Source organism: Terrapene carolina, unplaced genomic scaffold, assembly GCF_002925995.2.
Source record: "Terrapene carolina triunguis isolate 2854851 unplaced genomic scaffold, T_m_triunguis-2.0 Scaffold131, whole genome shotgun sequence".
In the NCBI taxonomy this organism is placed as follows: Eukaryota; Metazoa; Chordata; order Testudines; family Emydidae; genus Terrapene; species Terrapene triunguis.
The window spans coordinates 12543117-12570936 of NW_020664482.1; the positions used below are offsets into that span (position 1 = coordinate 12543117).

Below are 27820 nucleotides of genomic sequence, written 5' to 3' on the forward strand. Positions count from 1 at the left end.
TATCCTTATTGTATAAAGAGGCAAGAGATCTATTTTACAAGGGTAGTGGAAGCTAATATTTATTGGTTTGGATCCCAAGAGGTAGATGCTGTTTTGTTGTTCAAAGGGCTAAGTATACATCTGTGGTTCATGCACCATAATTCAAGTAGTATTTGAAAAGTAACTATTTGTGTTTGTGCTATTGTTAGCATGGGGGAGGGTCATGCGATATTATCTCTGGGTAAAAGAGTCCTGGATAACTTAACAGCCCTGGAGAGTTCTCTGAAAGATTCTATCTGTTCACAAAAATGATGAACCTCAACTTGCAGAAGTGTTCAAGTTTTGCTTACTTGATTACACATGCTGGAAGAGTAGGTAAGAGTGGCATCATCATCTACACTTCAAGGAAGAGTATTGAAAATACAGTTTCAAGCTTTCAGTTGGATAGTCCTAAAATAAACCAATGTACACACCACTAGCTAGAGCCCTGTGCACATACAAAATTTGTATCTACAGCTGATTGATCCATGGATCTAAAGCAGCTGGCTGTAGATTTGCAGGGCTTTAGCTATAAAATTTGGATCCACATCCATCCATGACCCCCCCGCCCAAAATGTGGCTATCTGGATTTGCAGGGCTCTACCTACAGCAGAAGTTGCAGTGGTTTAAACTATACAGCCACTTACTATATTTAAATAGACCAGCATCACCAAGTACTTGAGGCACTGGGTACACTAACAGTCAAGCAAGATTAGGATGAGTATATCATGCCACAAATACACTAAATATCTACATTTATTGTGGTGCTTTCTGCATCAGGCAAAGCATGTCTATTTTGTAACAGCACCAGATCAAAACCCAAGCCTCTTGGCAAATGCATTTTTAATTCTTGGGAGAGTATCACGGAAACTAAGCTGGGTAGAAACAGTCAGTTTATATATAATTGGTCTATATAGCTACATTATTTAACGGTGTGAAAAATCCACACAACTAAGCTATGCAGTTAAACTGACCTAACCCCCAGTGTAGACAGCACAATTCTCAGTCCACCTAGTTAGCACCTGTTGAGGAGGTGGAATACCTATGCCACCAGAAGCCCCTCAGTATTTTTAGTGCAGAAGCCCCCACATCATTGAAAATAAATGAAAGGTGATCCAGACATTTAAACCAGACAAGCCTACAGCATCATCACAGCTTAAAACAGGAGTTTAAATTAGAAAGGAGTGAGCTTCCCCATAAATTACTAGGTGAACAGGGATAGGAAGGAAAAGTGTCCAGTAGTTTCCACAATGTCATAGATTCTGGGCAAATATAAGATGTATAGTCCCTGCCCTCCAAAAAAGTTTACAATCTATATAGCTATGCAAAAGCTGGGGGCTCTCAATTCCTTAGTTCAAGGATGTGACTGGCTACTTAAACAGGAATATATGACTGGTGAGCAGCTCTCTCTCGAAGTTTCAACTGAAATCCCAGCAACTGCCCTGTTCACTAAGCTCATACTTGAGAAAGAGTTTAGGGATAAAATATTTCCAGCACATTATACCAAATGCATACTTTGTGAAAACGCCATTATATTTAGCCAGCTTCCTCTACCCCTACCACAACCTTCCAGGAAAAGGGCTGCTCACTAGGAACTGTGGTTCTGCAAGTGTTGCCTCTGCCATACTCCCCAGAGTTACTGTGCCTTGGGAACCTGCTGGAAAAGCAGTGACTGTTAGGGGAGCGAGACACCAATAGTGGAGACCTTATAAAATGCCATGCAGACCCCAACCCCCTTAGTACCATTTCCCAAAACCCTGAGTCCTTGAGAGTAGAATTCAGAGGGAGAGGAGAAAGTGGCATGAATCTGAAGAGAGAACATGCTTGCAGAACCACTGCCAAGTTAGGGGACCTAGCTAGCAGAACAAGCCCGAGGAAGATGGGCTGAGACGTGCTAATGAAAACAAGGATGGCACGGGGGCATTTGTTCATTCCTAAGTGAATGCTACTCACCTGTAACGAGTTCTTCAAGATGAGCCTCTATTTTCACACCTGTGAGATTCAAACCGCCTGTGCCATGAGCCACCAGGATCTTCTGCAGTGCCAGTTGGGGTCACTCCCCCTCTCCTCAAAGCCAAGGGTATAAAAGGCAACACAGGAGGATGGACTGACCTAGAGGGCAATGTAAACAGATGGAGAGGCAGATATGGGAGGCAGGAATGATAAACTGAAGCACAGGGACAAACAGGAGAGTGGCTACTGAGGAATATCTATCATAGCTGGCTGAGTGAATCAGATATTCAAGCTGGAAAAGACACAGTAGGTCCCATCTGAACAAGCAGCACCTAAAGAGAATTAACACTTGCCTCACCCAGAGGTTGATTTTTAATCTGTTTTACAAGGCATGGCTCAGGGACTGGTTTTTGGAAGGTTTCCAAAAGTTCAGCAATGGTGGAAGAACACATCCCAAAAATGGTGACTTGCAGCAGCCAACTATTTGTTCTTCAGGCAGAGGGCTCTTCTAGCCCAGGTGGGCCAGTCCTGGAGACACTCCACACTCAAACCACGTATTGGAGCAGCACAAGACTTTTACTTGTGAATCTCTCCTTGACATACACAAGCACAGATACATTAATGTAGTGGATAGAAATAATGAAGCACAATTTGATTTTGCTCAGGGTTAAGAGCTCAGAGTCAAAGTAAAAATAGGTTTTTACGTGCCACATGGCATTTGCACATGTCAAGCAGTACTTCTAGGTAAAAATCCTTCTGGCAATAACTCAGTTTAGTACAAAGTTGATTAGGGTGCATTCATTAATTCTCAGCATAGCAGAAATTTATGAATAAACTGGAACACTAGTTATAAAGAAAGTTGAATTGTTAAGCTGGTTAAAGACTTTTCCCCACATAAACACACACACACACGGTAGAGACATTTTACTTTGCTAACTCTTCTAGAATTGAGGTTTCACACAAAATTTAAGATACATACAAAATGTGGCAAATCCTGTTTTTTTCTGGAAATAAAACTGTATTTTTATTGTAGTTAATACCAACTTTACATATTTTTTCTCTGAACTGCATTTCCTCTGCTTTTAAAAGGCAAAATTTCTTTCCTGGGGCAAAAAGAATAAGGGAACTATCATTTTAAATGGTGTCAATTTTTTTGTGGTTGGACATGTGTTTTTGCTATTACAAAACTATTAAAATGTGAAGGAACAAGTAATATCAAAGACACATACAGTAACTGCACTATTGGCTGCTGGGTTGTGCTAATACAATTGGACAGAACTTTGTAAGTTCTTTTTCTAATAAAGTTTTAGAAATTAAATGAGCAAAGTAAAACATAATATTAATATATCCCACAACAAGAAAATGCAGCATCTGTTTCTTTAATTAGGGATCTAGGAAACTCCATCTCCTTATGCATTCACCAATGAAATTGGACACCATGAAGCTCAATTAGCTTGAGGCATAATAAGTTCATAATGTCCAACATGGCCTTCTTGCTTCAGTTGGTCTAATAAGTCTTCCTTACGTCTCTTTCTGCTTACCACCAAGAATCTATCATGGCCCTGCCCATGGGATTTACTTTTAAGACCATATTTTTGGGCAATTTGATGTATCTGCTTCCGCTCGTCATTGGTAAGTTCTGTAGAAAAAGTCAAGTCAACATGACTATCTGAGCGCGCATAATTTCGAATGATTTGCTCAATATCTCTTTTAGCAATTTTGTTCACCCTTTCCACATCAAGCCCGAGTCCTTCCCTTTTAAATTGCTCCTTTACTGCAATAGGCTCTCGTATCCCTTCGCCATCTTTCCCTAACCCACCACCTGTCCAGCCCATTTTTCTTAAAATCTGATTCCCTATGTTGTCTTCTTTAATCTTCTGTTTGAAAGCCTCTTCTGCTGAGCGGCCCCGAATCTCATTTCTTGAGATGACGTCTTCGATGGTGCCCTTCTTCAGGTTATTGACGACAGTCGGCTGTGTCTTTTTGAGGATTTTCACAGCTTCCTCCGCCGCCTCGTGCTTCACAGATTTCTTAACCCCAACTGCTTCAGCAATGAACTCGTTTTCTAGCATCACCTTACACTTCCACCGCATGCCCGTCATCCTTTCGAAGACATATTCCACTGTCATCTTGTTGAACTGAGCAGTGTCGTTCAGTGTGCACACGGGATTCTCAGAGTTCTCATAGATAACAAGATCCTTCAGGTCTTTCTTTTTGCCAGAACTCCGGGATGAACAGCCCACTTTCTGAACCTGGGTTGTTTTGATGGGTGCCACATTGGACTGCATCTTTTGAAGAATTTTCAAAGCCTCATCTGCAGCTGCATGTTTGCTAGTTTTCTTACTGCCGTATCCCTCGGCTAAGCAGTGGTCTTGTAAAAACACTCTACAGCGCCATGAGCGGTTTGACATTAAGTCATATTTGTATTCAACTGACATTTTGTTAAATGAAGCCGAGTTGTTAAGTATCCCTATAGCATCGCTAGCATTTTCCGTGAGGACAAAATTAGTCCAGTGTTTGGTTGAATTACTAGAACCTTGCAAGGGATCAGAACCAGACTGCCCAGATGAAAAATCTTTGTTGGCAGCTAGAAAGTCGTCAAGCTGTTTGAGAGCAGGAGGCAATTCCTGCGGGCATGTGCCGGACTCACACACTATTAAGTCCTCTCGATAGGTATGTTTGAACTTCCGCTGAGCAACTTTAACTTCCACAGACTTTTGCAACAGCTTGACTGCTAATTCTGTGGCTCGATCCCTGGATCCATTTTTGCTGCCAGCATAACCAGTAGTTAAGTAGACATTTTGGCATCTCACTTCACAAGCAAAGCCATCTGTTGGAAGCTTCTTATTTTTTGGGAGGTCGGCAGGGGCAATTTCTTTTAGAGGAGCATAAATATATTCAGGATTTGTCTTACATGCCTGAATTGACCGAGTCAACAAATATGTATAGTTAATTTTATCAGTCCCAGTGTTAGCATCTGGGTTAGCAAGATTCTTCCAGATTGCTGCTGAGAGTCTGTCAATAAAATACTGCTTTGCTGTGATAACTGACTGGGAGAACGTATCTGATGAAGACTGGAGAACTGAAGAGGAAGTGGAAAGTTGTGGAGCACCACTCTGGGTAGTGTCCATGCTGTTCAAAACCACACTGGTGGCGGTTGTCTGGCTACTTGCATAACCAAAACCCACCGAGTTGGAGAACTGGGGATCTGCTTCCTGGGTATTGAAACTGTTAAAAACAAAATCCACATAGTTTTCGACAGACTGGGCAGTGCTGTTTGTGTTTGCATCCTTGTTTGACTCCTGTGTTTGGTTGTCTGAAGGATCTTCTTTTCTTTCATCTTTTTCACTACTGGCTACAAAGTGTACAGGCTCAAAACGAGGTCTCACGCGGAACCTGGGGAGGACTTTTTTGGGAGGCTCTGGATCTACGGAATGAGTGAAATTTACAGCATTAAAAAAATAAGTTCTACAACACGGAGGGAATATGTACAGTACGATCACCAGCAGTAACTAGTAAGTTTTTGAGTACAGAATTCCCGCTCCCCACATCACAGATACCAAGATTTTCTATATGAAGATGTACGCAATAGATAAGTGGAATTTTCATTCCTAGGCAAGATATTGCAGAAGTATTTCCACTTCACCTACTACTCAGGTTCATAGATTTTAAGACCATCAGATCATTTAGTCTGATCTCCTATATAACACTGGTTAAACAATTCCAGTTACTCCTATACTGAGCACAGTAACTTACATAAGAACGGCCATACTGGGTCAGACCAAAGGTCCATCTAGTCCAGTATCCTCTCTTCCGACAGTGGCCAATGCCAGGTGCTTCAGAGGGAATGAACAGAACAGGTAATCTAATCATCAAGTGATTAATCCCGTCACCCATTCCCGGCTGCTGGCAAACAGAGGCTAGGGACACCATCCCTGCCCATCCTAGCTAATAGCCATTGATGGACCTATCCTCCATTAATTTATCTTTTTTGAATCATGTTATAGTCTTGGCCTTCACAACATCCTCTGGCAGAGTTCCACAGACTGCCTTGTGTGAAGAAATACTTCCTTTTGTTTGTTTTAAACCTGCTGCCTATTAATTTCATTTGGTGACCCCTAGTTCTTGTGTTACAAGGAGTAAATAACACTTCCTTATTTAAATTCTCCACACCAGTCATGATTTTATAGACCTCTATCATATCCCCCCCTTTGCGATCTCTTTTCCAAGCTGAAAAGACCCAATCTTATTAATCTCTCCTCATACAGCAGCCATTCCATACCCCTAATAATTTTTGTTGCCCTTTTCTGAACCTTTTCCAATTCCAATATATCTTTTTTGAGATGGGGTGACTACATCTGCACACAATATTCAATATGTGGGCTTACCATGGATTTATATAGAGGCAATATGATATTTTATATCTTATTATCTATCCCTTTCTTAATGATTCCCAACGTTCTGTATGCTTTTTTGACTGCCACTGCACATTGAGTGGATGTTTTCAGAGAACTATCCACAATGACTCCAAGATCTTTCTTGAGTGGTAACAGCTAATTTAGACCCCATCATCTTATATGTATAGTTGGGATTATGTTTTCCAATGTGCATTACTTTGTATTTATCGACACTGAATTTCATCTGCCATTTTGTTGCCCAGTCACTCTTGTGAGACTAAATTTGGGGACGCAGTGTTTCCTATTGGATAGAGCACTGCACTGGGACACAGAAGACCTGGATGCTATCCCCAGCTCTGTCAGTGACTGTGGCAACTCACTTCACTTCTCTGTGCTTCAGTTTCCCTGTCTGCAAAATGGGGACAATGGTACTGACCCTCCTTTGTAAAGATCTGGTGAAAAGTGGTCTATAATTGATATTGAAGCATATCCTCCAAAAAGTCTTGATCTGAAGACTTCAAGAGAGGGAGAATCCACCACTTCACCCTCACTTTAAAAGTTTGTGCCTCGTTTCTAATTTGAATTTGTCTGGATTAGAAACAAGACACAAATTTTACATAAACAAATACTGTGAAGACAATCGCTGTATAACTAATCTGAAGAATTAAATAGCTGATGCATAAATACAGTAAGTATAAGAGCACCCTTTCTCCACACCAGTAGTAGTATTCTGTTCAAATGACTGTAAAAGATTTAATTCCCATGCCCCAAATGCCAGGCACGTGACTTCATCAGTGAAGCAAAAGGCCATCTCAAGCACTTAGAAAGAACAATCTGATCCAATGCTAACCTGTCATGCTAATATGGGTCAGGCTGCCATGTACATCTAGACACCTCTGTTGCAGCATATTTATCATAACTCAGTTCATTTGAGATCAGTGGAAAAAAACCCTGACATCTAAATCAGATCCTTAAGCTTTTAAACTTTTGCAAGCTCCCCAACCACCCCAACTCTGATTACTTCTACCATAAGCCAGCCACCAGCTGCGGTGAAGGAGAGATCCAGCCTGCTTGTGGTGTAACTCTGTGCACTAAGTTGTCCACTGCTTATTTGGCCTGCTGCCATTTCCCCCCTGAAGCATCCACTATTGGCTACAGTCAGAGGCAGACATTGGTCTGTTCTGCAGTTGCAGTTCCCGTGATCCGAAAATCATATCTGAAGCAGCAACAGAGAATGATGTCCCCTTTGATATGCAAGCAAATATACTCACTGGCATAGGGAGAGCAAGGTGGAGAGCAGGGTCTTTTTGGTGGCTTAGCAGGAGGTACCAGCTCGAACGATGGCATCTCCCCAATATCGATACCTTCAGCCATCTTGAAGACTTTCTCCATAACTTGCGAGCCATACCTGTGTTTAATTCAAGGACACATCGCATTAGAACATGCTACACTAAAGCTCCATGCTGCCAGGTTTTTACCAGACCTCTCCCACTTCCAGTACCAAACTCCTGGTGTCTTTACAACCAAGATTTCAGTATTTGCAACCATGCAGACAGCAAGACCTCACCACCTCACACAAGGAAAAATATGCCCGTGTGAAATATGTTGTACAATATAGCGTAGCTTGTGGATACTTCCTACTTAAGTTAAATTAGGACTAGAAAGCTGCCTGTGACATTACAAGCAAAACTCTGGTCAAATCTGGCCTGATCCAATACCCACTAAAGTCAACGGGTGTCTTGACAATGACTTTACTGGCACTGGATCAGGCTCTAATAAATGGTGGTGAAAGTTTATGTTGAACCTGTCATCAATTCCATACAGGCAGATTTATGTCACTGTGTGGAACCCCAAAGAAGTCGGGAGACTCTGTGTGTGGCTTCCTTGCAGAACTGGGGCCCTACAGAAGAAATCTGTAATAAGGCAACAAGTCACTACTTTTCACACAGATTCTGAACAAACTCACGTATCTTAGCATCAAATATTCTGCCAATCATTCATCGCAAGTCATTAAATGAATGGAGTTTTGAATTGGTAAACTGAAGCTCCCTTTAAAGTATTTGCTATTGAAATGTACCACTTAATACAGCAACGAGGAAAATTTAAATGGCAGCAGAAAAGAAACATCAGAAAACTTGTTGGGTTTTAGTTTAACAGAGTCAGAACAGTATTGAAACAGTGACTCATTGCCGCTTGCCTAGACAAAAAGCTTAGTGACAATCTGTGACATGTCACCAGACGTTTGCCATCACTGATGTCAGACAGCAGCCAAGGAACGGTTCAGTTTTTACTGTAGGAACTCAGCTGCTTTTTACCAACAACAGTTTTATTTTTAAATTAGCATTGATGTCACTGCAACATTTTAAATCCCACCGCCACAGAAGTGATGGTATGATAGTGTTCTTTCATAAGGAGTCCTGCATTAACTGAAGTCTGGTTACTGCTGCAAAAGAATGTTGCATTAGAACTGCCAAGATCATTGGCAGTTCTAATCTAGCAGAATTCATCAGTTTACAGAATTCCAGCTCCTGTAACTTACTAAATCTTTTCAGTGTATTTAGATGGAAAAAGCTGAACTGAAAAATCTCTAACAAAGGATGGCCTGAAAACACTGCATAAAGCTATGGGCTGTAGATTTTCCATCATTGTACAGAAAGAATACACTGTTCTACCACAGGGCTGATATTTAAATTAAGCTGAGGATCAGGTCAGCATCTTATGTCTACCAAGGCAGACAAAAACTAAGGTCATCATTAGGTTCTGAGCACAAAAGCCAGAGATACTCTTTTTTAAGCAAATGGCCTTTGATTAGCTTTTCAAAACTGGTGCTACACGAGTACGGAAAGTCTACTCACCGGTGGTATGTGAGAAGCTTTCCTTGTATTGATGGAGACCCAACCAGAATTTAAGCTTGCGTTTAAGTATAAGGTAACAAATATTAAGAGCAAGCTCTCTGAATGCAAACCGAGGCAGTATCTTCTCCTGAGTCTGCAGACACTGCCATACCTACACTGCTGCTCATCCCTCTTCCAAGCAGCTACTATTCAGAACCCTGTGAGCAGCAATTAAAACGGCCAAGAAACAGGTCGATTTCACGCTGCTGCTTGAGAAAATTAGAAGCAGCCTCAGCAGCAATGGCAGGCGCTAGTTATTCGTGGAAGAGAGGGGCCTAAAAATGGCAGCGGGGGGAGACGCAGAGTAGTGGATGCCATCCCCCCACAACAGCCAGGAGGTGAAAAAATGGAAGCCCTTTCTCTCTACCATCAACCAAAGGGAGGGTTGGAACTTAAACTTTATCCCCTTTCAGCTAGAAGACGATACGAAAGATGGCACCCAACCACTAGGTCCAAGAACTACTTCTGGCTACTGGGTCAATCCTTCCACTAGCAGGTGTCTGGGAAACATGAACAACCAGGGCTTGAACAAATTATTAGTTAATATAATTTAAACAGCAAACTTCCCTCTCCACTTCGCCTGGCAGCAAAGACCATGTTAGATTAGAATTTTTTTTTCAGAACACAGAAATACAGCTATATTTCATAACAGAGTCACATGTCATTCTCCTCCTCTGTCCATTCCACCACTGTATGGCATGTTAATTTTGCACCTCACTACAGTATCTTTCGGGAAGTCTTTCTGCACAAATCTCTTGACTGACAGTGTCTGCACCATCTCATATCTGAACTATTCCCTTGTGCATCATCTGTGAGTTTGTAAGTTCTTCAGGGAAAGTAATCCTATTTTTTGGTGGGTTCTGTGCAGCACTGCTTACACATTTAGAGCGTTCAGTAACATCATTATTCAAGATCTGACAGCCTTCCTAATTCCTGTGTCGGGCCAGGGTAGAAGAGATGAATAAAGAAATCTCCAGTGCAGACAGGGGACATTTTAGTCTCTTGTAACCAATTTAAAGATGCCTACTCTGCTTTGTAAGACGGCAGTAAAAATGCAGAAGAAATAATAAGGGTTGCCCATTCTGTAATCCACAAGTAATTCCTCAGTAACTGGGTCTTCCTTGGCACCAGTCACATGACAGATAGTGCCCTGCATTGAGATGCACGCAGGCAGCACCCTGCATCTGCGCGCAGCAGCATCACAGCAGGGTTCCATACTAGTGCAGGAGACAGTCTGCATGCATTTCATTAATAAAGATAATCAGTACCCTAGCTCCATAAGCAACTTTGGGCTTGGATTTTTAGGCCTAGCAGTTTTTAAAGTGATGGTGAACACGCAACCATGGTTGAAAATGGGTTAATGGGACATCATCAGACTAAATACAATGGTTTTTTTAATATACTATAAAGTGCTTCCTTATATCTGCTGTCAACACCACGTGAGGATATGGTTATTTGTGCTGTGGTAGGGTCCCCGGTCAAGGATCAGGACCCCATTTATGTTAGGTGCTGTATAAACATAGAACAAAAAGTCTCTGCCCCAAAGAGCTTACAGTCTAAGTGTTAAATATTGAAACAATGGCCCATTCATGTTATTTGCATATGGATTAAATGATAAAAACCGTAACCAGTTTCACTTTCTGGCTCTCTCACAACTAGCACAATGAAACGTTTGGATTGTGAACACTGCAGGGGGATGTTTAGATCCAAACCAAGACAGTTAATTAAAATTCAGACAAATTATGAGAAGGGTCTATTAGAGACAGGCCTCATAAGAAGACTAACAAATCTTAAATTTTAAAGTCTAAATGATCTTTCAGTATTTCAGAGCTTTGCTTAAGTATTACCTGCCTCGCTGAAGTTAGTCACTGTACTTTTTAAGTCATCAGCAAGTACTTATTTTTCTTTAGTTTCTTTATCCTCCCCCACCCCAAAAAATCATTACCTTTAGAAATTTCAGTCAAAGTACACAGGGAAAGCAGCCCTTTCATTCTGACTAGCAGCGATATGGAAATCTAAAACAGTATCCTAGTTACTATATTGTGGTTTCCACAAGTTAATGATTGCTATGTCTAGGGATAGCAACTACATAGCTCTTCCATTATTGAAGTCTGTTTTAACATAGCCAGAAAATTCAGTTTTAAGGTACTTACTTTTCACTATTTATATAGCTTACTTTCTGCCTTTTTCTCATCTTGAACAAGGGAAATTGACCAGTTTCACTTTTGTTTTCAGGTCAGTTTCAGGTTCTCCCTATACTAATGTTTCTTAACCATCCCTCCATGGACCGGGGCCAGTCCCTGAGATTGACCTGATACAGATTAGGAAGTCAACAAGCTGGTACTTGGTATCAAAAAGGCTGAGAAACACTGTCCTACACTGAGTTCCTACATGGTGGGAGATGATGTGTTAAAAACTGATTCTGTTTAGTATTCAATAAAAAATCATCAAGGAAACATTCAGTTTGCTCTTAGCATTTACATCTCAAGTATGCAGCATTATGCTAGGGCCCAGAAAGTGCGATGCACCAAAAGGAATAACTAAAAAAGAAAGCATCTGTAAATTAATAGTCAAGAGAGGAATATTCAGACTTCGGAATCAACTGGTATTCCCTCCCTATTATGTTCTATTTAAATTTCTCTTCTCTGCTTTCAAGGCCTTTCATTACGCAGGCCCCACCTACTTTTCTGCTGTGATTTCCTTTTGCATTCCCCCACATCCTTTCTACTCTTCATATGATGCTCATCTTGATGACACTTTCACAAATCTCTCCATGCCTTCTTCTGCGCTGCCCCTTATGGCTTTGCCCCTTCCAAAATCTATTCCTGAGGGCTCCACACTCATTCAAAGTCACTCCTAAAAATGCAGTTCTGCAGCATCACTTACAGAAAATGAATGTGTTTACACTAATTATATAACCCACCAAGGAACCACCAAGTCTGCCCAAAGAGAGTAACTGCATAACTATCTATAACCCATGCCGTTGCCTCAGGTGTACGTTATATCCCCACTATCAAGTCCACCATTTCAGCCCTCATCCTCCTATGACGGGGTGGCCAAACTTATTGGCCCTCTGAGCCGCACACGACAATCTTCAGAAGTTCAAGAGCCAAGGCACACTTGCTGGGGATCAGGGCTTCAACCCCACGGGAGGCACCTGACAGGGCTTGGGGCTTCAGCCCCGCTCCTGCTGAAGCCCCAAGCCCCAGCAGGTGCGCCCCGCAGGGCAGAAGTCCCAAGTCCCCCCTCCCGCTGGGCAGAAGCCCCTACCGCACCATCCTGCTGCAAGGCAGAGGTCTTGTGCTCCAACCCCACAGTCTGCTAGGTGGACAATGGGAGGGGAGCAGCTTGGAGGGCTCTGCGAGCTGCACTTTAACCGTAAAAGAGCCACATGTGGCTCATGACCCACAGTTTGGCCACCCCTGTGCTATGAGTTCTGTCCAGGTGGAGATCTGGACCCATGCAGTGCTCATAGTAAGAAAAAGGCTTTAGATGATGAGAGCTCTTTCTGTCCGAGTGCCTCATTCTTTTATTTTTCTTTATTCTCTCGCACCCTCAAGTATATAGAGCATCCATCAGTTTCCATCATTAATTTCAGTCTTGGGCTGGTCTGTTCGGGCTTCTGGGTGTCATGCTGATGGGTTTCACTTTATTTTTCTGTGTAACATTTCTCTAGGTCACTCTCTTTTTCTCTTTCCAGGTGGTGTCCATATTATCACTTGCTGTAGAAGTCGTGTTGGTGGCATCCTTAAAGCGTGTCCTAAATGTGTCCACCGTCATCTTCTTATATTTGATGCTTAGCTTGGTTTGCTCCACTCAGAATTGCTGATGTTGCAGGAAACTCTTTCTGATGGACTCTGAAGAACTTCCAGAGGGTAGTTACTTTGGAAGGGTGCTATAAAATAATAATATAGCCACACACACCCCTCTTTTTCCATTCAGATCTAGAGGGATACATGTCTCCATTGTCTGAGAGGGGGTTTAAGGAGCAGTCTGAGTGCAGCGAATGAGAGCCTTCAGGACTAGATTATGGAAGGGGGTTTCCAAGCAACCGGGGGGGGGGGGGGGCATGGAAGGCACTGAGAGGAAAGGTGGGGTCTGGAGGGGAGCAGAAAGGATGAGGAGGAACACAACGGGAAATGAGATGCAGGCGGGAGCCGGGGACCGAGGCTAATGAGCACGGGCTGGAGGGGAGCGAAGGAAGGAACCCGCTGACTCGGCCGCTTCCTCCTGTCACTTCCCTACGCTTCTGTCAACGCGACAAAGTTACTGGGAAGGGAAAAACCGGCCCCGATGCCCCACCCAGGCAGCCCCAAGGCCACCCCCCCATCACCGGGAAGGAAACGTCCCTCCCCCGGGGAAGCCGGATCCCCACCGCGGGCCCCCCCCCGCTAGGCCGGCCCCCGCTAGGCCCGGCCCCTCACCTGCAGCCCATGAAGACGTGGTTGGTCCAGAGCACGGAGAGCGACAGCAGCTGGTCGATCGCGGCGCCCGGGTAACTGGCCAGGTGGCGGAGGATGAACTGGCGGCGCAGCCCCCAGTGCCAGTCGCTCTCCTGGTACTGGCGCCACTGCTCCAGCACCGGCTCGGGCACCGCCTCGGGCTCCGGGGGCGGCGGCGGCTGCTCCGGAGGCGGCACCGGGGGCAGCGGCGGCGGCGGCTGCGGGGTCAGGAAATCCCCGCCCAGCAGCATCCAGCCGCCAGCCATCGGCTCGGCCAGCCTGTCCGCCCGAGCCGGCGCGAGCCCGGCTCCCGGCCTGCGGGGAGAGGGAGGGCCAGGCCCCACGTGCGGCCCGAGCCGGGCGGAGGAGAGGCCGGCCCGAGCCGGGGATCCCGGGGCGGGCCCCGCGCGCAAGCTCCGCTCCGCTCCCCCCCCCTCCACGTGCGGCCGCGACCCCCGCGCCGGGCCCCTCACGCGCCGCCCGCACCCCGTTACACTGTAGCCTTTTTTTTTGTTACACGCTCGTCACGTGGGCGTGACATCAAGAGACCGCGAGACCCCGCGGGAGGGGCCGGGCTCCGCTCACAGCGCCGCCTAGCGGCGCCACGAGGCGGGGGCGGTAGGCGGGGGCGGCCCCGCGCTGGGAGCTGGGGTCCGCAGCACGAGGGGAGGGGGCTGCACATGGCGGTCGGGCTGTCGGGGGCCCTGCGCCGCGGCTTGGGGCAGCGCTGGGCTGGCCGCCAGCCGCCCCGGGAGGGAGCCTCAGGCGGCGCCTCGCCAGGTGCGGAACCCGCTGCCGCCCAACGCGCACCGCCGCAGGCTCAGCCCGGCTGCACCCGCACTAACGTGCCCTTAAGCGTAAAGCAAATGCTGCGCTCCCGCCCTGGGCCCGAGCCAACGTCGCCCCGCAGCACAGCGGGGGGCGGCTTCGGCTCACAAGGGAAAGCACGTTTGGCGGCCCAGCCTCCGGCTGCGGGGGGAGCGCGGGGCCGGGCAGCCTGGAGCCTGATGGCTAACACGATTTCCCGCCCACGTGCCGTCTCTGGGCTCAGACCACGCCTGCAAAGACAGGAGTGAGCGACTCACGTTGCAGCCTCAGCTAATGCCAGGGGCTGCCGGCTAAGGGGGCTGAAGAACTTTCACCTCAATAAACCCAGTGCCCACTGAGCCAGATTTCAAAAGTCCCTCTAACAAAAACAGGCTGGGCCCCCCTCTCAGCAGCCCCAAGCCCTGGGGACTCCAGGGCGGGGGGAGGGGGGGAGAGATGTGTACACACACTGACAGTGTATTTTTAAATTATTGGACAGTATATTTTTAAAATGTAAAATCTACATCAGGGGAAATGATTTTCCTAACTCAAACATTTCTCATTGACATTTCAATGTAAACATCCCCCCCCCACCACCTCCCATTTGCAGGCCAAACATTGCAGTGTTGTGCTAGTGCATGAGAACCAAAAAGGGATGCAGAAAAATTAACCCTGGAGAGAAGAGAGTGGACAGCAAGAAGTGAAGAGTTCTGGCTGCTTTGGGGAAAAACCCTACTTTTACATTTGGAGACCAGCAGCCATTTGTTTCTGCACTTACCTCTGATGGGTGCTGGATGGTTGTGGGACACTAAACCACGATAATAATGGCAGACAGAGAAAGCACAGAGGCAAGGACGGTTCCTTCATGCCTCAGGCACAGATCTAATGACCAGCACTCCGAGCACCACCTTGCAACTCCTGTACCTTCTGCCTCTCGGTTGTCACGTCTCAGCGAGATCATGTCTATGCAATGAGCAACTGTCATCTCTGAAAAAGATAAAATACAAAGCATCCCAAGAGCCTGGGGAGGGATGGTGGTAGCAGAAACTGCATCTCTGTCGAGATGTGGGTTGACGACGGTGATGGACGTTGACATACTGGAGTGGGGGTCAGACTTCTTGGCCCAAATACCTTGATTAAACACCAACTTGTAGGGAGACAAAAGACCTGAAAACTTAAGAGTCTCAAATTTGCCATAGGAGCAAACTTCTGGGGTTTCAGAGAATAGGCAGGTGGCTAATGTTCCCTGTATATGAAAGAGCCAATGCCTACACTGTTATTACTATACATAGCCATCAAACTGGATCCCATACATATAGGAAAGGGAACAGTACCTCCATAAGAGATACAGGCAACTGATAATACAGCGAGTAAGGACCATGCACCCCTCCTGCAATAAATCCCATTGATATAAATGGGAATAGGTGCCTAAATAATGCCCACGTGCTAATATGGCTGATCACAGGATCAGGCCAGGGCTGGTGCAACCACTAGGCGGTCACCTAGGGCGCCAAGTGGTTGAGGGCACCAAAAAGCGGTGCCCTGGCTCGGCAGGGAGGAGCCACCTTCCGGAGGCACCGGAGAGCCAGAGCGTTGGCTTGTGGGGGCGGGGAGCCCCAGCCATGGAGGAGCCAGTGCAGCACAGGGGGGCAGCAGCCCTGCAAAGGTGGCGGCACCGCTAGCGGGGAACAGCAGCACCCCCCGCCCCTCCTGCCCAGGCTGTGGCCCGGTGCCCCCCCGGGGGGCTCCTGCAGGCTGCAGCAGATGCATGTGGGCGCCAGCCCCCATGCGCCTCCCGGTTCACCCCTCGCCACGCTTGGGCTCTGCAGCTCCTGGGCATGTGAGCCGCTGCCAGGGCACAGGGCCCTGAGCCTGCTCCGGGCGGGGCAGCAGCGGCTCACACGCCCAGCAGCTGCAGAGCCCGAGCGTGGCGAGCGGGAAGCCGGGGGGCGCATGGGGGCCGGCGCCCACATGCATCTGCTGCAGGAGCCCCCAGGGGGGCAATGGGCCACAACCCGGGCAGGAGGGGCGGTGGGTGCGGCTGCTCCCCGCTAGCAGCGCCACCGCCTTTGCAGGGCTGCTGTCCCCCTGCGCACTTATAAGACTGATTTAGTTTGGCTGCCAGTGTGAGTCAGAAGAAGAGCTCTGCCTCTATATTTAGGGTTCTTCAATAACTTGATATCCCATCACATTGCATTTTTGGCCTTTTGTGTTTGAAAAGCAGATTCTGTGTTCACCACTGAAAATCTTGGTAACATTCCAGAACAATGGTACAGAATTCAGAAGAAGCCCTAGATTATAGCTTATGCGCAGGGGTCTCAAAATGGGAATATTCTTCAGATTTCAGATAAAAAAAGACCAATTACATGGTTGAGAAGTAAATATAAAGTATTTTAATGTGTTTATACAAAGTGAGTTTGTTTATACTTGGATCATCACATCTTAAAAAAAGTCTTGTTTTACTAACTTTAATATTGTTAAAAATTCATAAAGAAAGAAAATGACTTTGAAAGTTGAGTATGGAAAAACAACCCCCCTCCCTTTTCTGCCTTTTGAGGTACTGTTTGAGGTACTCAAATATTTGCACAGCATATTTTGAAAGTCAAATGAAAATCAATGAACTCATATCAACTAAGCCACCAAGTAGTTCGGTTTCCAGAGGATGGGGAGACAGAAATACATTTTTTATCTGAGATAAAGAGCCTAGATTTTCATTAAAGTTGCTGAAAGTTAGATGAGCAATCAACTGAGTGGGATTTGTCAACTGCAAAGTTGATTCTTGGTAGCCTATGCCAAGTGACTTTATTTATTAATTTGGATTTCATTCTAAAAGAAACATCCCACAGCCATGCGCACCACTGACAACCTGCTCAGCTGTTCGTCTGTGCACCTGTTATATCATGTCTTTAGACTATAAACACCTGGGGACTATCATTTACTATGTATCAATTTAGTTGCTAGCACAATGGGGCCCCAACTTGGTTGACGCCTCTGGCAATATAAATCTTTATATTTTTAAAACACAGTACCATAGGAATTGTAATACATAACTCCATCCAGAGTAGCAGCATTTCTCCAGCCCCCATGCTACACGCACTGAAGCATGTGAGTAACTTTAAACATAGCAGTTGTTTTGCTACCCGATGGCCGGAAGCAGTAGCTTTAAGCAACATCAGGGCTAAAAGTGTAAGCCAGGCACTAACAGACATTTTTGCCCAGGTAGGTTGGCCCTCTGATATCCTTATGGATTCGGGAACTAATTTCCTGGCAGGGACCATGAAAAGCCTGTGGGAAGCTCATGGGGTGAACCACTTGGTGGCCACCCCTGACCATCATCAAACAAATGGCCTGGTGGAGAAGTTTAATGGAACTTTGGGGGCCATGATACGTAAATGAGCACTCCAGTGCTTCAGTGCTGTATTGTCTAATCATCAGTTAGTAGATGCAATGGCATTTGAAGTGCTCTTTAACCATAAACTGGCAGATTAGTGTTGTCTTGCACCCTAGGACACATAGTACATGGTTGCAAGTAGTCCTGCTTAAGGGACTCACTCTGGGTACCCTTGGGGCACAAATTCCCTCAAAAGGTGCTGGGCTGCAGACTTGGTCATGTTCCCCTTACACCTTTCTTCACATTGGTTGCAAATATGGTAGCATGTCCTCTAGGGATGGTGTACCAAGCACACTCCCTATCCCTGCTCTCTGGAGTTCTTGGGAGGCAATGTGCCTATTCAATTGAAAATGAGGCATGTGGGTGTCATGTTGGCCCAAGGATATGTCTATGTAAGAGCCAGCTCTTCTATAGATGTTCCTCTGAGTTGCTTTGCAAGGGAGAAGTGTGTGTGTGTGTTGCAGGAATTCTGAGGAAAACCTGGGAATAGAACATGGATCTGCTCACTCCCAGGCATGTGACACACACACAAGACCTTCTTTCTTAGCAGCATGTATGATTTATATTATAAGAGAAAAAGATTTATAACCCAATAATAAAATATCCCCTCTGCCCTTGTATTGTACGACTGTATTCATTACTGATCATTAAGAAATATCTTTTTCATAATCAAGAGGTAACAGGTGCTGTTAGAGCTATAAAGGCTTGTTGGGATTTGCCCCTCAATGAACCGATGTGCAAGGGGGGAGGGGAGCACAAGGTGGAAGTTTCACCTAGGGCACAAAATATCCTTATACCAGCCCTGGATCAGGCACCTGTGTGTGATACTCAAGAGTTATTATAGACTATACAGAGCAATTAAAGAATGCATGAGGCATCCATGGTCCCTTTCATCTGTGACCCCAATTCCAGCTCCTCAAGACAGGAGGCCTGAATCTAGTTCAATAAAGCAGTATCAAGTCCTTCGCAATAAAGCTATACAACCACTGAGGCCCTCCTGCAGCAGAGCAATTCCCAAGGCAGGTGAAATCAATCAGGGAGCAACAATCAAGGGAAATGGACATTTTAGGTTGATTGGAAACATAGAACTGCCCTGCTACATGCTGCAGATTTGAAAATAAACCGCTAATTGCAATGGTATGTCTATCCTGCAATAAAACACCCCTGGCTGGCCCATGTCAGCTGACTCAGGGTCGCACAGCTCAGAGTGTGGGGCTATAAAACTGCAGTGCAGATGCCTGAGCTCGGGGTGCAACCTGGGCTCTGGGACCCCACCAAAATTGTAGAGCATTGAGTACAATTCTGCTCCAACTGTATCTAAAGCCACCTCTTAAGCAACCAGTTTGTTAGCCCCCGGAGGAGTCACTTAGGAGAGATTTCACTGCACTTTTACTCTCTAGTTTAGAGAGCTCACGTACAGTTTCATAACTGACAGAAACAGTCTTCCCTCAACCAACTGAGCATCTCCTAGTTGAAGCTGTTTTTTTTTCTCACCATTTGAGAGTACTACTGTAGTTAGCTGTATATAAAAGCAGACAAATATAAACTGTGTTATAAAGATGAAATACATAGCAAGTATATGACAGGTTGTTCTGGATACTTTAAATACAGTATTTCATTGCTCATTTTGGCAACGATTCTATCCATTTGAGGTTTCACACAAACCCAAAAACATTTTTAAGGTTCAGACCAGTCTAGTTTAATCAGCCAACCTCAAAGTGCAAAAAGCTAACACATCCCATAAAAGGCAAAGAGCAAATTCAATATTTACATTTTCAGTTTTAATAATTGGCAGTGTCAGTAACACACAAGGAAATGTAACTACCAGCCTGACACTGCCTTCTGAAAAAAGGCAGCTAAACAATTCTTTATTGTAAAGTGCAACAGGCTAAGAGTAAATCCATGTTGAATTTATAGAGCTTTTATGCACAATACATTTTGGCATCTAAGGTAGTTCTGTATTTTCACCTGCAGTTATAATATCTCAGACTCTGATCTCCTAAATTAAGCAGACAGAGACCTGGGAAAGAATCGTATGCAAGATCTCCAAGGACAACCCAGAGTGTGCTGCAGGAAGTGGTGCTGGCAATTTAGCAGGAGGCACTTTCCATCCAGTCAGGACTGCTCTAAAGCTTCAGCACAGAGTTATGGGTGTTGTGCTAGAGATGAAGTATTTGGGATGAGATGTAAAAACTCCACAACCTCCCCCGCATCACCATTACCCCCTCCCCATCTTCTCGGTGTGTTTTCCATATTAAAGAACCTGTGATACTTCTGACAAACGTTAATCCCAGTATCCTGGGGCTACATTGCAAAATGGCTCATCTACTGAGCTGCATACATTTCCTTCGAAGAGAACACATGACTGGCAGGTTGACTGACTTAGGGGAAACCCTCAGCACAAACAACAGCAGGACACGGCTGGGTTTTTGCATTTTTTTTTAATTGAAAATTTACATTAAAGTTAGAAAGGTATCACGCTTAACAGTGCTGGTTCTTTAATGTTTGTCATGTAAATATATATGCAGTGCAGTTATTCACATTTCCATTTGTAAAAAGGAAACAAAAAAAATAAAGGAGAGAGACAGTAGAATGCAGTTTGGAAAAACATGCAGTGAATGTTCCAAGGGAGAACGAGACAAGCAAAAAGTTCTAGGACAGGCGTCAAATGCATTTTAAGGACACTGCACTCTACTCACATGGTATTTGGATGGAGTATCACCAGCCACTGACAGCTCCGCCCCTCCCCTTTCAATAACTCTAAGTTAAGATCATTCTCTAACTCAAGCGCACAGGGAGAGGTTAGACTATTTGGAGCGTTTTACACAATACATGATTTCACGTTAAAAAAACTCACTCAACCTGTGGTCAATCAGGTGATGCAGTTTAATAAGGTGGTGGAGGCACAAATAACACCAATGGAAACATTTCGTTTTGCTTTACTTCCTTGTTAATAATTAAGTATTTTGTGGCTGTCAATATGGCAAATCACCCCTTGTTTATATCTCCTTTGACATCGAATGTAACAGTTTTCAGAACAAACCAACAAATTCACATACTGAAAACACCCCATTGGGCTTCCACGGATCCTTAGGGGAGTCCATGACCCTTCTATTAGGCCAAATTAGAGGGAAAAACATGGTTGTAACCCAACGTTTTGAAAATTTGGCTACTCGTTAATCTAATCACCACATTTCTGTGGCTCCTCCATGTTTTTTGTACATGATCAACTTTCCCCAATATTGTGCGGTCTTGTCACACAAAATACAAGACACTTCAATTTTAAATACCATGCAAGTCAGAAAAGAGCTTCTTTCCAAGACACTAACACTGAAGATTTTTCCCCCCCGACATTATAGGATCCCTAAACTCTTCTACAAGTGGCAGTCTTCTCCCTCAGACACAGTGCAGCTGGCGAGGACAGATTTAAAAAAAGCTACAGAAAGAGAGAAAAACAGGAGATTATCAAAAAGGAGAAGGACATTCAAAAAAGCAAGAAATAGAGACTCAACATGAAAACAATAGAAGAGAGATGGGCACATGCATCATTTCTAGGCAATTACGGATCCCGCAGGGGGCTGCTCAAAGTGCTTGAAGAAAACCAGACAAGTTAAAACTTGTTTAAAAAATACTTTTAATAGCATTATAAAAAAAGTAAAATGATGTAAAACAACCCGCAATGCAGCAAGTGAAAGCAAGATGAAAAGCCCCTTTCAGCTAATCCCTGGAACCCCTGACAAAGTGAAACTGACCGATTTCGGAAAACATGCTTACATTCCACAGAGCAGAAAGAAGCAAAAGCTTAAAATATTTCAACTTCTAAAAAAAAAACCAACGCTTTTTTGGGGGGGGGGGGGGGGGGGGGATTGTCTTTACAGTGAAACAGGATACCTGAGACGAATATAAATAAATTGCAATCAAGAGTTTTAATAGTCCTGATTTCTAAAACGAGGCCACACCTTAGTTTCAGTTATGGATTACTGCACGAGGTTAACTGAGCACTTGACTTGAGCGACTATATGGATGGAGAGGAGACTAAATACACACACCACTCTAGTGCTTTAAACTCAACTCCCCCTTAACATCAATGCACATCACAGAGAACAGATTATATGCCAACCTTAGAATGATACTATTTGGAACGCCTTGTATCAGTGTATGCTTAACTACTTCAGAATGTAGGACTACACCTCTACCTCGATATAACGCTGTCCTAGGGAACCAAAAAAATCTTACCGTGTTATAGGTGAAACTGCGTGTTATCGAACTTGCTTTGATCCGCCGGAGTGCGCAGCCTCGCCCCCACGGAGCACTGCTTTACCGCTTTATATCCGAATTTGTGTAATATCGGGTTGCATTATATCGGGGTAGAGGTGTATGTACAGCCCTAGGGCCAGGAGTTTGCCAGAAGATTTGGGGCAGTATGTTGCCCCAAAAGCTTGTCCCTGAATATAAAAATCATGGTATTGAGTAGAAACAATGAAAAGTTTACCTGAGTGGTATCTACCAATGTCAATCAGTACTTAGCTTTAAAATGAGCATGTGCAGACAACTGATTTAATCTTCTGGCAACAGCAAAACTGTCACACACGCATTGAAGTAACCAGCTCCCATTTAACCAGAAGGGTATTTGGGTGGGAAAGGGGGCTGAGGGGTAGGAGGGAAGAGGGATGTTTGTTTCAAACTTTGTAAGATGTGCAAACTTCAGATCTTTCTATGTAAAATTCTCTCTCAGCATATAACTCTGCATAGAAAGATCATTTTTCACCCAGAATGACAATGTAAGTGTGCTTATCTTACACAGAGTTTTAAAAAGTTTAAATGTGTTATAAAGGCGATATTTGCCAACACGGACCCTGATCCTGCAATGGGATCTGTGCCTGCAGACCCCTGCAACCAGGCAGAGCCCAGCGCACACAGATCCGACTGCAGGATCAGGGCCAGTAGGAATTTCAAATGAGGATTAAAATGTCCATTTTTAGGCACTGTGACTTGGGAAATCAATTAAATGAGAAAGACAATTAATATTTTACAGCTATTATACAAAGCATCCAAGATACAAGGAAAGTTCTTAACCTCTCAGTCATGCCATAATCAAACCTAGGTGCTGTTGTCTTCTTAAACTCACCAATAAATATATTTTAATCTGTACTGTTATTTTGACAGCACAAAAAATAAGCACAGAATTTATTTCCATATCCCTTAATATGGAGGGGAGGGAGTGTCCATTAAATGTAGGGAAAAAAATAGAGATTTAAAATTACAATGTCCAAAAACCTCATTACTGACTTATGTTACATGATTTAATAAAAGCAATAACCATCAGTACACAGTAAAGACAGACTCATGATGAAGATATCTAAGAGAGCAGTTTTGCATAGGAAGGCCAGGACTGAAATATTATGAGAAGCTGTCAGTTTATATTAGAACCTCCAATTTAACAAGTAAATGAAGGTCCATTCCAGCCCATTGTATTCAGGGATTACTATTCAGTACAGAGCCATGGATTACTGTAAAAGAAGGGCAAAAAATGTAACGTTAACCAGAATTCACTGTCTGAGGAAGACTATTTTAAACATTTCCCCATCAAGAAATATACAAGACACTTACATGCAGACTGTGGTAAAATGTGTATTTAGTGGTCAAAGTGTACCTGGCCATGGGGTGAAATACTGGCCCCACTGAAGTCAGTGGCAAGAGTCCCACCCTTTCCGTGCAAATCGCGCATTAAAAAAATATTTTGCTGAATAGAAAACGTAAGCAACTTGGCAGCATCTGCTTAGGAACACACATGCTGATCTTTTCTAGGCAATACTTTGTGTATTAAAAATAAAAAAATTGACAGGTCCTGAAGAACAAATCACATGGAAACATTGCAACATATCTTTCTTCATAAACACCAGTTTGTTCTAGCAAGTAAATATGGGCCCTAGCCATCAATGTTCCCTGAGTTCGGATCCAGAGTTTGTTTCAACCCATCGCAGTCATAGGGCAATAAAATTAAGAGGACAGCCTAGACTGAATCAGATCTGAACCTCCCAGAAAGGGGGGCAGGGCAGCTGTTTGGATCTGGCATTTTGGTTCAGTCCACCATTGGGAAAGGGAATAAATCACAGGGATTTTGCTGCAAAGATTGGATCCTGATTTGAGTTTTCCCAAAGTTTGGGGCGGAGGGTTGTTCCATCCTCTGGGTTTTGGCGCAGGCCCATCCCTGCTAGCACGGCAAGTTTTGTAACAGTCACTTAAATTACTCAAATTAACCAAAGCACATCTAAATAATGATGGATTAGATGTTTATACATGAAATGAAAACAAAAAGAAAAAAGCCTCTATCTATAGGCAGCCACATTTCACCAAGATGCAGGACTACAGCATTCACAGGCAATCTGTGATAGGGCTTAGGAGTCATGGCACTAAATGCAACCAACAAGCAGCCGTGCTCTCTTACCATGCAGCCATGAAACAAACATGAGAAATAATCGTAACAATTTAGGACAGAGAACGCTAGTTCTGAAAGCGCTTGGCAAACGTGCTACTGATCCAGGGAACAGATAGCAGCGTTTAGCATCTCTTGTCAGTTCCACACAGGTTATTGCTGGGTTCTTCACCAAAAGACAGCCAAGGATGCAGACTCTTTTGCTTTTTTAAGAGTGATGAGAAGAGGAAGGGAGTGGGGGGGGGGGGTAAAGATGGGCAAATAGGCACAGTGGCGTAACTGCATGTTAACTGAATGTGGGAGCATTCGGTTCTGGTGCGAAGGGAAAGGTTCTACAGGAAACCCGAACTGAAAATGAAAGAAAAAGGCAGATTAATGTTTTTATGGATTAATTAAAAAATAAAAAATAATATGGTTCCTAACATACAAAACAAATGAAAATGTTACTACGTGTTAATAAAGTTTAATTTGACTGATTACAAGACATGCTTTTCACACAGGCACACAAAGCAGTGGGATAAACCAGGCTTCTTTTTAAAACAATCCTTTTGGATCTCTGCAGATTGCAGAATCTATCATCGGTGGATCATTTATACCCTTGCAAAACAGTGACACCCTGTAGTACTCTAGGGATCAGTAAGTATTGCGAGTAGTTTTTGAATGGCTGAAAAAGTACCAGATATACATATTAAGCTCAGCAAGGACAAATACCCATTCAAAAGGCACTGTCTTGCAATTGTGTATTTTGAACAAAAGAACTTTATTGGATTCAGATCCCAGCGCACAACAGCGACCAGTTACGAGGACTGCCAAAAGCAATCCAAAACCAACAAGAATCAGTAATGTTCACTCCAACTGCATTTTAGCACTGGGGGCTTTGTACTCTGCACTAGAATGAACATAGCTGTTCTCTGAGCTTATTTTTCATGTTCAGATCCTGAAAAGCAAAGAATTGTTCTTTTCTTTGTTTTACACTATTATCATCAGCAAGAACACTCATCTGGTCAGACAGCTCGAGAGATTTCTTTGGTGTATTTCAATCAGTAAAGGACACTTCTGGAGATCTTACCATTAAGTGGAGCTTGGTAAACACGTTAACTTCAATTCAAATGCCTCGCTTACAAACAAACATTTACTTCCTATTCTAATTAGGATGGTTTCCTCCCTTTCTGAATAAAATTAGAACTGGCTTTTATTTCCCTGTTTAAGAACAGACTGTGGGTTTGTTAATAGCTAGATCCTAAAGACAGAACTTATTTTAAATAGGTTTTAGTAAGTGTGTGTGTGATGGTCCAAATGGATACGATTCTGATTCTCTTTATAAAAAGTGGGTAAATATTATGATTTTAAGGGCATGTTCTTACAGCAGTGCATGCAGCCTCTATTAATGTTGACAGGGCTGATGCTCCACCATTTATCTAGTAGGAAATTGAAAAACTTACATGTACGCTTATTCATTCCAGCTCTAAGAAAAGTAAGTAGACAGCAGTAAACATCAGATTATTCTTCATCCAGCCCAGAGAGATGTGGGTGGCTTTCCCTGTCTCCTTCAGCCAGACGAGTGCGTTTCTCAAAAGTTGTCATTATATAAGTTATCCTCCCCTTTACAACACAGAGCCTGAATGCTGAAAGCACTTGCTGAGTGCAAGTTACATTAACCCTGTTTGGCGTTGGAGGACATACATCCTCATGTAGACAATGAAGCCTCCCTAACGCTATGCAGCCCACAACATTTCCATGCTACGCATGTGGTAAGAATAATCGTTAGAGACGGAAGAGACCAATGATCCAATGACCAATGATACTGCAGTCAAGACAAACCTACTTATGCAGGGTGAATAGTTTTGCAAGGCTGGTTAAAATTCCTTGAGGACTAACGTACTGACCCATGTGAGGAAGAAGCACTTTTGTAGCCTCTCTTCAGGAGCATCCAACTACCTTAATCCTGAGTGTGCACGGCATGGCCCAGAGAGGCATGTGTCAGTGCATATTTACAGGGGAGGGTTTTAGAAGATTGACTGTATCTGGGGTGCTAATCTTTTTTGCCAAAAATCCCATGTTTAATATTAAAGACTACTAGCACCTCTTGCTCGATATACGAAGCATAAATAAGGTTTCTGACCTCTTAATCTGACTTATGGAAGCCTGCAACTTGTGATCCTGGATCGCTTTAGATAATCAACCTGAACTGGATTTTATCTTATTTGACAATAGCTGATTTAAAAAATAATTAATGCTTTGTGATTATATGGTGGCTAGAGGTGAATGGAGGCTCAGAGAAGTTCAGTGACTTGCCCCAGGTCACAGGTAAACCGGTGGCAGAATCAAGAATAAAACTCAGTTTTGAAACCAAGTCCTGCACTCTAACCACGAGATAATACTACATCCTAGATTAAAACAAAGCCAATTTTCACCAGCTAGCTTGAGTCTATTATCACCATATGCATTTCTATAGCAACTGTTACCATAGTATCTGAGAGGCCTACAAGCTTAAAGAATATAATTTATAACTCTACAGGGCTAAAAGAAAAGAACACAACTTTTAAATTAGCAACACAAGCTAAATGGCTGTGAAGCTCAAAAGGAAATGTCCTGACTTTTAGTATTACAAATCAAAACAGTTCTATAGGAATAATCATGCACATTACTTTGCAGCATCTTCAAAGAACATACACACTTCACCTATGCACTGTCATTTTGTAACAGGGTATGCACAACAACAGACTGGTAATAATCCACAGTGCCGAGAGAGGGTGAGAAAATTTACTGGCTTTAGGTTTGTTTGTTTTTTGTTGTTTTTAAGAACTGTAATTGACCCCACTGCAAGGTCTATTTTAGTTAATAAAGCTTACCAGGACAATGTACCTCATGCACCATGCAGCAAACAGCAGTTAACTGTAAAACAGCACACAAGTAAGAACTACTGATGATGGAATGACAATTAAAAAAGAAATCAAGTCATGAATTAGCGCAATTAATGAAGTCTGAACTAAACAAAGAAGTGAGAAGTGCTGGGAAAGAGAAGGGCTAGTTTATGTTCAGCCATTATGAAATGAAAGAGTTAAAGTACTGTGTATATAATCCATGGCTTGTTAGAGAGATTTCCGATCTAAATACTGTAACTGAACATATAGGACAATATCAACTGTAGGATTTAGGTAGACAGCAAAGTACAATATCACATTTTAAAGACAGCTATTGTATTTGAGAGCCAAGAACCCTCTTACTCAATCACTCTGATCCCAATGTTGGCTTCAGTGCTCAATATCAACTCTTGATCGTGTTTTTCTGGGCCCCTAAACTTTTCAGTGAAGATAGTACTAACCCTTTCTGGCCTGATCAAGCTGAATTCTATGAATGATACATGGGCGGGGCGGGAGTGTCTGAACTCAGATACACAAAGCACACTTGGGTGCTTCTGGAGCGGTTTATACTGTAGACACACATCATGTCATGGAATAAGATAATCTCTCTTTCTATAC

The 27820-nt window shown here is 43.8% G+C and overlaps 2 protein-coding genes across 4 annotated transcripts in view; both read right to left on the reverse strand.

Moving 5' to 3' along the window:
* Positions 1–2526: 2526 nt before the first annotated feature.
* NKRF (NFKB repressing factor) lies at positions 2527–14089 on the reverse strand. The gene is made up of 3 exons (XM_024195212.3): positions 13687–14089; positions 7640–7776; positions 2527–5398 (listed from the first exon to the last, which is right to left on the reverse strand). The coding sequence occupies exons 1-3, from the start codon at positions 13968–13970 to the stop codon at positions 3417–3419; spliced, it is 2403 nt and encodes an 800-aa protein (XP_024050980.2). The 5' UTR covers positions 13971–14089; the 3' UTR covers positions 2527–3416.
* A 6238-nt stretch (positions 14090–20327) lies between these two features.
* SEPTIN6 (septin 6) overlaps positions 20328–27820 on the reverse strand; it is a 32088-nt gene continuing 24595 nt past the window's right edge. The window contains exon 9 of one of the 3 annotated variants that reach the window (XM_024195251.2): positions 20328–21338. In XM_024195251.2, the coding sequence (XP_024051019.1) occupies positions 21329–21338 (10 nt within the window). In that variant the 3' untranslated portion in view covers positions 20328–21328. The other 2 variants (XM_024195267.2, XM_024195240.2) reach the window with 2 other exon arrangements.